The 13,223-nt window shown below is 38.9% G+C and overlaps 1 protein-coding gene across 2 annotated transcripts in view; it reads left to right on the top strand.

The window, feature by feature from the left end:
* TBC1D14 (TBC1 domain family member 14) overlaps positions 1–13,223 on the top strand; it is a 65,115-nt gene that overhangs the window by 32,226 nt on the left and 19,666 nt on the right. For both annotated transcript variants that reach the window (XR_014954698.1, XM_021550777.4), the window contains exons 4-9: positions 4,060–4,178; positions 6,768–6,850; positions 8,861–8,978; positions 10,521–10,627; positions 11,476–11,556; positions 12,943–13,037. Coding sequence is in view for 1 of the 2 variants with exons in the window: in XM_021550777.4 (XP_021406452.3) it covers positions 4,060–4,178; positions 6,768–6,850; positions 8,861–8,978; positions 10,521–10,627; positions 11,476–11,556; positions 12,943–13,037 (603 nt within the window). In the remaining variant the exon portion in view is untranslated. The remainder of the gene's footprint in view (positions 1–4,059; positions 4,179–6,767; positions 6,851–8,860; positions 8,979–10,520; positions 10,628–11,475; positions 11,557–12,942; positions 13,038–13,223) is intronic.

Here is a 13,223-nt window from a genome sequence, read left to right as displayed (position 1 = left end):
AGCGGGGCGGGCAATGGGGCTCCGGCGCCGCCGCCCGTGAGGGAGCGCAGCGTTCATGGTGAGCGGAGCGGGGGTCGGGGCAGGCCGGATGGGCGGGCGCGGACGTGAGCGCCTGTGGGTGAAGCCGGCCTCGTCCGCTTCTCAGTCCGCCGAGTGCGGGGCAGAACGAGCTAAGCGGGAAGGGATTTTCTTCGTGCGAGGCGGGGCTCCGCCGGGATGGAGGCGGCAGAGCCTCTCTGCGGGTGCTCGGGGTGTCGGAGCAGGGGCGCTGCCGGCTGGAGCCCCGGCTGTGCCCGCCGGCCCTCGTGCCCCGCGCTGCTGCCGCCCGTGGAGCCGGAGCCCGCAGCCCCGGCTGCCTGCATGAACATTTCGTACTCGGCTCCGTCGGAAAGCGGCTGCCTTTAAACACGCAGGGCCAAAACAAGATGACCTTGATAGAGCAGTTTGTGTTATTGTACGTTCAGTTCTGCCGTGCTGCCGGTGCTTGGGGAAGCTTGGGGCGTGTGGGAAGTCCCACGGCGCTCTCCCGGCTAGAGCAGTTGGTCTTTCAGCGCTTGCCCTGTGTTCCCAAGGGTTATTTGCGGCTCTCTGTGGAGGTTGTTGAGGATCCCTTTGTAGGTTGCCTTGTCTTTTTTGAAGAATTGCAGAGGAACACTACAGTCAGAGCTTCTTGCATCTTCATTGTAAAGCTGGCAGGTTCTACCCAGAATTAAACTTGGTTTTGGGAGGCGCGTTTCTCTGGGTTTTCTTTGTTTGGTTTGTGTTATTTAAATCAGTGCTTTAATCTACAGCACGCTCTTAATAGAACATCTTCAAACCCTAGTTCAGCTCTTGTGAACAGCTAAAGGTGAAACCTGGAAGAAAGCCTAAATGATCCCAGTGATAAGGCTGTATTTTAAATCATAAACGGTCAGCTCATCCTAAGTTGATCCTAAAATTAACTTGCAACCGTATCAGGTTAGTAACCCCTAATTGCAGCATAGCATTTAAACAGATCCTGAATTATTTGTACCTGTGAGAGATTTGAGTCTGGTTTAAAATAAAAAGCTTAAAATGAGCTATTGTGTGGCTCGGCCTATTGCAATATGCCTGTATGTGCAAATGCTTGTACTTGCTCAGTCAGCAGATACTCTTAATATGAGTTTGTGGAAGCTTCAGGGTGCTTTGTACTCTGAAATTGCATTCTCTTCTCATTGGAGTAAAAGATAATTTTCATGAGCTTTTGTTTTCTGTGAATTTTGGGGTGTTTGGTTTTTGTGGGTTTTTGTGGGGGGAACTGGGGTGGGCGGTTTGGTTGCTTTTTTTAAATTTTCCCTTAATAAAAACCAGTCTTGTAGGTAATATCATAAGAGGACATTTTTATTCTTTTTCGGCTACCACTGAAAAGGATGAAATTGGTACAAAGAAATCATACTGATTCCTGTAATCTGATCAAATGTGCCACTCCCATTTTTGTGCTGGTCTGGCTTTTTTACTGTGGGGTAGTGCTGAGTAGAACACCAGTGAATACTTGCTGAAATGCAGGGTGGGCTTTGGCTCTTCTGAGAGGTTTGTGTAATTGCACTGATGTGCTGATACTGTAACTAGCCATCCATATTTAGAAATAGAACATTTTCTTAACCAAGAAATTCTTGTAAGGAGATGCATAGTGCTGATCTGGAGAACTTAGTGCTTAGCTGAAAGGGATTTCCAAATCAGTTTGGGTGTTCAGAATAAAATTCCCATTGCAACCCAGTGTGGACATTCTTTTCTCGCTTTCCAAAAGCAATTTTACTCTCCAGTTGGCTTTCAGTGAAAGAAGACCCTGAATATAATTTTCATAAGGCAAAATTAAGCAGCTTTTCTGGAATTTCTACTATAATAAACATTGGGTGCATATGTTTTAATGTCAAATTCTGAGATGCTGTAGGGAGTAAGAGAGGTATATTTGTGTTAATTTGTGAAAAAGGACTCAAAAAATTAGTCTTTTAATAGAAACTGGGAGAAAGAAAAGCCATTTGCTTCATTCCTATCAGTACAGCAGGTTTACTCTGCAGCTGGTGCAGCTGGAGCCCATTATGATGGTGCACTTACACGGGTCACTCAATTGTTTGCTGGTGCAAGTGACCAGTGTAAGCCTGTGCTTTCTGAATATGCTCTCTATCTCAATACCTTTTTTATAGTATTATCTTGCTTATTTTCTCTCTGGAGGTCTTTTTAGTGAATGGCTTTGTCAGCATGAGCCCTGTCCCTTTACTTGACAAAGCTAAGTACTAGTCTGTAGTTTAAATGCATTTTCTTTGGTTCTTTTCCTTGTTTTCAAGGAAAACATGATGTCATGCGTAGCAGTATTAGCTGGTATTAATGAGCCAGACATTCCAAATTCATGACCATATTTCCCGTTACAGCAATGTAGTCATCATAGGATTGATTGTTGAGGCAATGTCCAGTTAATAGACAAGGAAAAATAGGGATTTTCTGTGTCCTGAGGGCTGCACAGACCTGTACCCGTGAGTCCCACAGAAGTAGTTTGAACTAGATTGAACTAGAAGTATTTTGAACTAGATTGAACTGTACAACACAGAGTAGAAGACCAAGGCTATGTTGGTCCACATTCATTGCATCATGTCTTGTTTTCATTCATCCCTTTTTTAAGGTGTGATTGGAGACAGTCTTTCTGGAAGGCATGGATCCCGTTTTAGTCATTGAATGAACAGCAACTCATTGTGTTGGACATGTCCTATTGCCCAAGGAGTTTTGATGAGAGGACAGGTTAGGCTGAGAGAAAGAAGCAGTACCATCTGAGGAACTCTGTGCTAGCAGGAAAAGGTCTATGGCTGGAGCACTCTTCATAGCGCTCATTGATAGTGTACATTTGTGTTTTTCTAAATTTTATTTTAATAGAAGTCATATAAAAAAAGCTGTGCATTAAAGCCTTTGAGTTTTGGAAGTGGCAAGAATCATTATAAAGTTGAATGTAGAAGTAGCTACATATAATGAGGATGTGATTTTTCCTTAGGACTGTTTGACCATGTTTATTTGGGTATCACTGATATTTTGCATATTTAATGTTTGCTGTAATACTTAAAGCACTGAAGTAAATGGAAGTTGTGTAAAGTTTGTTTTATCCCATTGGGTCATGGTTTTAGTATAGATTGTTTTAAACTAGTGTTTGTAGGAAAAGTAAAAATAGAATGGTACTTAAATGCCAAGTCCTCTCCCTATAGGTCAGGGTGATGCAGTATTTAAAGGTAGAAGGTGAACCCTCCTCTCAGGACAGAGTCTGCTTAAACCAGGTTCTCAGGGCTTATCCACCTGAGCTTTGAATGCTTTCAAGGTTGGGAGTTCTGTCACATCTCAGGCAGCTTGTCCCAGTGCTTGCCTCCTCTCCCTACAGAGCCTTTTCCTCTGGAGGCTGAGCAAGCCTGGTTCTCTTGGCCTCTCTTCATAGAGCACTTGCTCCACACCCTGACATCTCAATGCCTTTTTGCTCCAGTCTGGCTGCAGTGTGTCAGTGTCTGATTACAGACACATGTTATACTCTGTTGTGATTTAGGATTGTCCAAGGCGTTGTATCAAATGTGTATTTTCTAACACTGATTTTAACCCTTTTTTCTCTCCCCACTGCTGAGCTGTTGCATATGAAAACAGCTTGCATAGGAGAAAACTTACAATCAGTTTTTAAGACATGGAGCTTGTGGTGATTTTTAATTTAAGTTTCAAAACCATGTAAATAAAAAAAAATTAAATAAGTCCTATTTTTGTACCTCAGATAGTGTCTGTTGTTTGTAAACTCCTTAGTAACACTTTGTAAAAGCAGGCAGTCAGCCAGAGGCACTTAAGATGTTTTACAAACAGAAGTAATGGAAATAAAACATCAAGATTCACTCCTGAACATAAATTTTGTCAGTGTTTTCAGTGTTGAGGTTGCTCTGGTTGAAAAGCTTCAAAGGGACTGCAGTAGGGCTGAGATGTGAAAGCATTGTCTTGAAAACTTTTGTAGATCCCTTTTTAAATTCTCAAGTGCATCTTCTTGGTGCTCTCCACTCTTGTACATTTCCCTGTCTTTTTCTTCTCTAGGAATATGAAGAAAAAACTGGACGAGCTGAGAGACCACTCTCTCCTAAACAAAATGTGAGGAAGAATCTTGATTTTGAACCACTCTCCACTACAGCACTTATTTTAGAGGACCGACCAGCGTAAGTTTTGGAAGTGCCACAGTGAGGGTCTCTTTAAAACCTAGCAAGTATTTTCTGAGTGTATTTGCTTACTCTAACTTCAACAGATAGTTTAAAATCTAAAGTTCTTATTTTTTCAGACTTGTGAATATGAAATTGGGGTGATTATGAGAAAAATTATTCAAACAGAAGGAACCTTATTTTATAACAAAAACAATGACTTTTTGTAAAGGGAATTAATTAGGATAGCGGAGCTTTCATTTTGAGTAATTCTACCTCCTGAACATGATTAAGGGATTTTTATTTTCCATGAGATAGCCGAAGCATAAAAACAAAGCTGGTATATGCTAAAGAAATTGAGAAGCAAGAATAGAGTGTCCTGTTTACACAGAGAAAGACCACGTCCATAAATAATGAAACAGTATAGTGATTGCTCTGCAGCGAGTTCAGCATCACATTTTAAGGGTTGTCAAGCACTTGATAAGTTGTTTCATACCTTTTACTGCAAGGAGATATTTGCATATGCAAACTGACTCCAAAGTGATTTACCGGCAGCTGCTTTACTGTGTTTTTCTCCTGAATTACACAATTTCAGTCATGCTTAGTCAGTTTCTGATTATGAATGTGAGCTGGCTTTATGGGCATGACATCTGCATTTTTAGTATAGCTGTGCATTGGTGTGAAGAACTGGCATAACATAGATCTGTGTTTTCATCAACAAACCTGTATGAAAATGGCTCATATCAAAGTAGTCTAATTGTAGGGTTACTTAAACTTTCTGGCTTGCCTGATGGACTGTGTGGCAAGACATTAGGAGATGTAGAGAAATGTAAGTGTGATTATTTGTTATAGCAGGCTTTATTATGTACAACTGGAAACAAAGTGTACTATCTTATCTATGTATTTAAAACCTGTCTGTTAAAAATCTCTTTTTTTGTGGGATATTCTGAGTAGTACAGTGTTCGGACAGATGGAGTTAGTGTTACATGGCAAGAGAATGTTCAGATTTTGGTTTCTTTCCTACTTTTGATAGAGTGAGGATCTTGTAGCAGAAAGGTATTTTTAAAATTGAAGACAATTGAAGCATCACTTCTTTCATCTAATGGGAAAACTGCTCTGGACAGCAGTGCAGTCATCTGACTCTTACTAAGGAATCTTTTTTCAATTGTTTACCTACACTTTGTATACTATTTTTTTATGTTTATCTATTAGTCTTTGAGTAGTTTCCTTTTTAAGACTTCAGGCAGAAAAGTGGAGTGAGATTATTTTTTTTCAAAGTGCCCGCTCTTGATTTCACACTCATTTGTAGGGCTTAGGTAAAACTTCACAGTAAAAGATCAATGAATGTTCCATAGTGTCTCTAGCCTCACAGAAAAAGCATTAGTTGAATTTTAATAGATACTAAACACTATCTCATATGTGTGTTGGCAATGTTAAGACATAGAGCCAATAATTGTGTGATAGGATTTAAGTTAACAATAGTTGACTTATTTAATCTTGTTTTCCTTTCCAAACTCCCCTAACTTACATAATTTCTAAAGATTTGAATTAAAAAAAAAGGTGCAGATCAATTTACCAAAATTAAACTGGAAAAAGACTAGATTGGTCTCTCTGGTTAACAAACCAACATTTCACCAAAGTGAAAATTTACTTTTTCTAATAACAATTTTGATTTGGAAAAATACTCATAGGCCTGTATCACATGCTTATGTGTATGTTACAGGCATTGTGATTACATGAAGAGTAATGCATGCTAACTGTTTATGGTGTTGGGGGCTGATGTTGGGGGCTGTGTGACACCATACAGGAATAGAAAGATAATTTTTGCATAGCTTTACTATTAACCAAAGATATAAACTGTTCTAGGAATAAAATACAGTGTTCTACAATTCAGAAGAACAAAATAGTAATTTCCTGTTTTGATGTTTTGCTGATCCTGTAGTTGTAAGAGAATACATATGGTTATGTTAATTACAAATGTGATTAGCTGAAAGGTCATGTGTTCCAACATATGAACACATGCATTTGTACGGCAGAGCCTTAATCACAAATCAAAATGTTTTGTTATTATTAATAAGTGGAGAATATTGAGGATGACTTCAGTGCCACTTGTTGCTCTAGAAGAGAGGGAAAGGAGCTAAGTCTTTAAAATAGAAATGGGGTTTTGGAGAGCAGACAGGAAAAGGCTCTGGGTTAGGGGGTCATTATGTGTGGGTAAAGAAAGTTGTGGATGTAACCCTTAAACAAGGTGAACAGTAAAAAGGGTACAATCTTGTATCTTACCAGTTCAAATCCAAAACAGCCAGTTTTGTATATACCAGTATATTCTCTTTATGAAGATCACTCTGTGGGTTCAGTTGGTTTAATAATAAAAATGCTGAAATTACCAAATGTAAGGAAATTACTCAGCATATTTGGTGTATAAGCGTAGTCGTAGCTGGTCAGTGTTCTTCCCTTCTGCTGACTCTGGCAAAAAAAGATTCTTTCCAAGGATCTGTTGTTCTGCTCTTTGACTGGATATTTTGACAGGAAGCAGAGTGTGCTTTTCATTTAGAAGTGTCTAGAATTTTATTTAGACAGTCATGCCAACTGTAAATATTATTTTTTTAGGAACCTTCCTGCAAAACCAGCAGAAGAAGCTCAGAAACATAGGCAACAATACGAAGAAATGGTGGTTCAAGCAAAAAAGAGAGGTGATGGAATTTCCTGTCTTCAGAGGCGAAAAGTATAGGGGTGTTTCTAAACCTGGAATACACTTGTGTGTCAGTCTGTGCTCTGTATTGTGAGAGATCTCTGCTTCCTCTCAAAGAAGGATCGCTCCCAAGAGGGAGGAGCAGAGGTCATTTTGTTGAAAAGCACAGCCCCAAGCTGAAAACAAAATTAATCCAGCAGGAAATAATTTTTCAGTCCATAACTTTTAAATGAGTGACATTGATTTGTGGGTTTAAAAATGTAGTAACATATTGAAGTTGATTGTTGATCAAATAAGTGAAGACTGGACTTAAAACTGTAGGATATTTGTCAGTTTTATGCTGGAAGCAACCTGTTCAGGCTGTAGTACATAAACACCTAATTTTCCACATAGGAAAATGTGTTCAGTTGTGTTCATATGATAATCACTCACTTAAAACTTACAGCTTTCTCAAGGATTTCCTCATAATTTCTTGATATTTTTCACAGAAGTGTCTTAGTAACACTGTACCATGAACATGGCATACAGGTGATGATTGTGGTTTCTTTTGGCTGATATTTTTGATCATCTGGGCTTTCTAATTAAAAACAAGCACTGCAATAATAATTTGGGCTTGGGTTTTGCATCCAGTGGGAGCTACTGGAAATGTTTTTTTCCAGCTGGCCAGACCCTTGAACCATATGAAACAGGGAAAGGGTATATGAACACAGGACTTACTTGCATACACTGTACATACTGATACAATGGAAGTATCCTCTTGTGATTTTGAACATCATATACCCACCAGTGAGGTTCAAACTTCATGTGACTCCCGTTCAATATATCTGCTACTGTATGTGTAGTCTAAAGGAGTTTCTCTGTTCTTTCTTTGCATATAGGGTGGGTGGGTTGGGGAAAATGGGATGACTGTTAGGTGATGGACCAGGTCTTTGTGCTGTCTTCATTGAACTGGAGTATGTCATTCTGTCCAGATAAATACCAAGACAAACCCGTTTTCCCTAAAGCCACTCCAGATGAGCAGCTTTGCAGAGCCATACATTGTTGAGAGGTCAGGAGATCAAAGACTGTAAACACCCTCTTGTTGGTTAGAGAAAAATTGAAAGCCTGCATTTCAGCAGGCTTGCAAAGAGCTTGTATCAAAGCTCAAAACATCATGATGCAGTTGCTGTGGTTCTGCTCAGGCACAGCTTCTGTGGGGCTTTAAAGTGGATCCATCAGGTAAAATGTGTCCATTCCAAAGACCTTGTTCATGGGACTGCTGTTCTTCAGTGAGTTCTGCTTGCCGGGTGAGCACCTCCTCCCACGTACTGTAGGCAGCATGTGAAGGCACACCCATGTCTTGCTGTAGAGACTGCCTGCATTTGTCTTAACAAATTTTCCAGTGGTAAAAGCAGTAATTGATAATGCAGGAAGAAATACTCTGTGATAACTTAGAACTGCAAAATACATCTAAACTAGACATGAAATATGTTTTCTTGTTAGTGAACTGAAGGTTTCCATTTGGGATGTGTAACATTTAGATTATCCATATGTGAAGTAGCATCAAAAATGTGGCTCTTGTGATTTCTTGACAGTTTACCTAAATTGTAATAGAAGAATGAAAACAAAAATTTGTATTAATTTGGCATGTAGTTTTGAGTCTGCTATAAAAGGGGTGGGACTTTAGGAAATACTCTGACCTGTTCTACTAGGTGAGGCTGTTGGCTGTCTGAGATATTATTTCAAAGTTAATAGTGTAGTGTGGTTAGATTTGAAGAGTCAAAGAAGTCATACATTATCCAATGCCCATTGTCCTATCTGTGGAAAATTAAACTTATCGTTCCAGGCCATTCTTTGTTCACTTTTGCAGTCACTGCTCAGGTTGCTGTGTGCTTGGGAATTTTTCAGAATTCGAACAGTCCACTGTACTTCAGGGTGAACACAGTGTGCTTTACATGGTTGCATAGCCATGACTAACTGAATATTTAGTTTCTGGTTTTATTAACTTAGAAAGAAAATTCCTTTTTTGCAGAGCTTAAAGAAGCCCAGAAGAGAAAGAAACAACTGGAAGAACGCTGTAAACTGGAAGACAGCATTGGCAATGCTGTTTTAACTTGGAACAATGAAATCCTACCCAACTGGGAAACTATGTAAGATAGTATGTTATATTGAGTTTTAAATAAAAATTACAGTATATATCCTGAAGAAAAGTTGCAAAGTTAGGAAGCATAATTAAATGGTCTTGGACACTTTTGTTAGAAAATCATTATTGAACAGTTACAAAAGAAATAAGCAGCATCTTTATTTCTATGAGGTGGTTGGAAGTGATGCAGTGCTGAGTCTTACTTGTCTTTAATGAAGGCTGAAGATACTCAGAAACTGAAGCACTGAGGAGTGATCTGTGGTAGAGGATGTAAAAGCATAAGGCATAGTACTTGAACATCATCCATTTATCAGAAACTGGCTTTCCTTGACTGAGCTGTTAATGTAATATCAGTGTAGATTGAGGTATGTGAACAAATGGTTTATGAAGCCTCTTTAATTCTAGAATGGTATACATGCTGGAGTAATCAAATGATGGGAAAGAGAAATAGGGGAAAAGTTATTATAAATAAGTGATAGAAGATTTCCTTCAAAGACATGGCACGGGTATTTGATAAATTACCTTGGTGGTCTTTGCTAGTCATCTTAAAAAAAATAGCCCTCAGCACTCCAAATACAACCACCACAACAACATAAATTATAAACCAACAGCACTCAGAATTGCAATTTGCTTAACAATGGAATTAAGTTATCCTGATATTATATATTAAAGAGTTGGGCAGAATTTGTTGGAAAATATGTTTCTGGAGGACTGAAGTGTAATAAACTAAGTCTAAACAAGTTGTAGATTTACATGCTTGTCTTCAGTATTTAAAGATGCATCTGTCATGGTTGCTGTAAATATTAGGTCACCTTTTCCTTTGTTTATAAATGCAGAAATTCCCCAATGTATTCACTGTTTTACATTTTCAGTTTTGGAATCTGCTGAAAGATAGATGTATTATTGTGGTTTTACTGCTTTTCATTGGTGCTTAGGTGCTATTTTGTTGCTCTTCCTGGGCTCTCAGATTGCTGAATATCAGTGGCATCTATTTCAAAGCCTGTTTTCTGTTAAAATGTCTTGCAAGCTCCCACCTAAAAGTTAATCCTTGTCACATCTTTATGCATTTTTCCAGAGGCACAGAACTGCAAAGATAGGTGGGAAGCTGCATGTCTTCGCAGATCAGGGTGACGGCAGAGGGCAGAGGATAGACTTCCATAACTTGTTCCTGTATTTAGTCTTTTATGGAGCTGTCCAGTCTTTAGCATAGGCAGCGGCAAAGGAAGTCCAAAGGTGTGGACTTCCTTTCCATTTGTTTCTGTTTTCCCTGTGATTTTTGCTAATCAAGTGTGGCTGCAGATTATGCGTATTGGGATTGCTGTGCTTCTGTCAATATAAAGCTGTTACGTTGGAAGGAAGAAAGATTTCCTTTGCAGTTCAAAGCAAAATAGTACTATAGTACTAAAGAATGGGTATAGCGCAAATTGTGTTTTACTTCTTGGGCCGTTGATGTTCATTTTGGAATCCCATCAGCAGTGATAGGATGATATATTTGCAATTCAGCTGGCAAGGAAATATTTCTTGGAATAACCTGTTTTACTTTAAACAGGTGTTGTTCGCGTAAAGTCCGAGAGCTGTGGTGGCAGGGCATTCCACCAAGCGTGAGAGGCAAAGTCTGGAGCTTGGCAATTGGAAACGAGTTAAACATCACCCATGGTGAGGCTGCTGTTTTGTTGACGTTTCTTACGAAGTGAAATAGCAAGGGGACATTCTTGTATTTGTTGTGGTGTGGGTGTGAGGAAATGTTACCTAGTTATGCTTTTTTTTGTGCTGCTTTGATGTGTTTTGTTCAAAAATAGTGTCTTTTAATCCTGTAGCTTTTCTAGGACTGCTGCTGTGAATTGTTTCTGAGTTTTATGCTGAGAATTGTTTATTGCTGTCACTGTGTCTTGCTTTGATGTTGGATGGAGATGGACAAACTAGTGACTCAATTTTTTTTTCTTTTTGAAACATAAAATTGTTAATTTTGAAATGCATATGAATATGTGTATAGTGTGCTTCCTTCGATTTGAAGTAAGACAACAGGTTTGTAAGAGATTAACAGGCCCCTGGCAAGATTTGTACTTTGATTTGTGAAAATAGAAATAATCTAGTACTTCTGAGTACAGAAAAATTCAGCTCTGAAAGACTAACTTATGTAATTAATTCCAACATGGAAATGTGGTAGACAGCCTGTACTCCTACTGTATTGTGCTGCTTTTCTGTGCATTGCCTATTTACCTGACATAATTTGCTAGATTTCCTAATTATCCATTCGGACTGTAATTTTGAACATCAGTGTTCTGCAAGAAAAAGCAAATATTTGAATCTAAAATGCAGCTTAGATTATCTTTCCTTTTCACTTAATATGAAGTTACAGGTGAGTGGAACACAGCTTCCAAAACTTCTAACTCAGAAGTTCTGCTAGTGTTAATGCCTCAGGCAGCATTGCCCATGTGGTGGGTGGTTAGTAGATGTGAACCTGTACAAATAGAGGACTTGGTTTTGTGTTTTTCTTTTTCCAGAACTATATGATATTTGCCTGGCTCGTGCCAAAGAGAAGTGGCGATCACTTAGTACAGGAGGGCCAGAAGTAGAATGTGAAGGTATGCTTGTTGTAAGTGATTTATGCTGTGTTACAGAATCAGATATTTTGTAAACTAGTTCCTTAAAATGAAATCACATATTTTAAACAACAACAAAAAATCAGCTATAAAGTGATGTTCTGGTAAAAAGAAAATGTCTTTTTGTGAAAGCAATGAATAGCTGCATTTTTCTCAGTGAAATTCTGGTGTAGTACAAAACACACTTACTTTGAAGCAAATATGTAGGAAAAGTACAAATCATAATTTGGGGATTGTCACTGGAATTGCAACACTAAAATACTTTTCTGCATCTATAATTTTGGGATCGCACCTCAGGTTAGAGCAGAAAATTGCATTTTAGTCCTGTATTGCAACTTTGAGGTCAAGTCATTGTCGTGTTTCAGAAAGCAGCAGGGTGTTTTTTGCAGATGAAGTAGTTTGAGATTTACTAATTGGAAGAGTTGACTGTTTTTGAGAGATTAGGAAACTACATGCAAATTATTGAAATTGCCTTCAAGTACGTAATTATACTGAACAGAGGGAAAAGAAAAGGACAACATTACATATTGGCATTTATAAGCAGAAAAAATATTTTTGATTGGAAATTCCCACTTTGTTCCCTTGAGATTGTTTATATCTTAAATAAGATAACACCTAGTATGTTTCCTGCTTCCTCTTGCACTTTATTTTTTGGAGTGTAGATGCTCATGTGATTGATGCTTATTGTCTATTGACAGCTTGCTCAGTAAACAGCAGTAGGTAATTCCCAACTAGACAGAGCAGACAATATCAATAAGACATCTTGATACCAGAATGAAAACAAATGCTGTAGAAATATACTTGGTACAGGATCTGTTTCAGTTATGGAGAGTGTATTATAGTATCAGTTACAAGATCTACAAAGGCTAAATAAACATGAAGCTGAAAGGAGAGCTTTCACAGTAGTAGAGATAGGTGGCATCCATCACAGGCTGCCACTTTAGGACTTCTCTCTTCCACCACAGCTTTTTCACAGAGGCAGCTACTTCGGGATCCACTGGGAAGCCTTGTTGGTGATGAGAGATCACAAGTCAACAGGCTTATATCTGTCCAGTGATTTGTCAGCAGATATGGGAAAAGTGCCTGATCTGCCTTGCCCTGTATCTTTACCCATTTTGCTTCAAAACATACTGAGGGTCACTGGGCACTGTAGGGTTGCTCTAGGTCAGGACATACTTTCTGCTGAGCCTGTCTGCTGAACTGGGAAATTGTTCTTTCTGTAGCCTTATTCCCTAGCATTCACATCAAAATACATGAACTGTGCAAAATACATGAACTGTGCAAAGGGTAAACCTTGTTGGAAAATAAAAGCAAGAGTGAATGTTCACTGAATGTTTGTAATAAATGTAGTAACTTCGGCTTTTGCAGATGCTGGGTTTTCTGCAGCTGACAGGGAGGCAAGCTTGGAGTTAATAAAACTGGATATCTCAAGAACATTTCCTAGCCTCTGTATATTCCAGCAAGTAAGCAATGTTAACTTTTGTCTTGGAATGTTGGGGAAATTAAGTTTATGTAATCTGGCCTGTCCCTTGGTTGGAACAGGCTGTTGAGTTCTAAAGGAGCATACGTCTTGAGAGGATAAAGTTCCTAGAGATTTTGGAAAACTAGAAATAATCTAGAGGAGAGTAACATCAAGGTGCATGTAAAAC

Source organism: Lonchura striata, chromosome 4 (genome assembly GCF_050655825.1).
Source record: "Lonchura striata isolate lonStrDom1 chromosome 4, ASM5065582v1, whole genome shotgun sequence".
NCBI lineage: Eukaryota > Metazoa > Chordata > Aves > Passeriformes > Estrildidae > Lonchura > Lonchura striata.
Note: the sequence above shows the minus strand (reverse complement) of the source record. Positions and strands in the feature narration are given on the sequence as shown.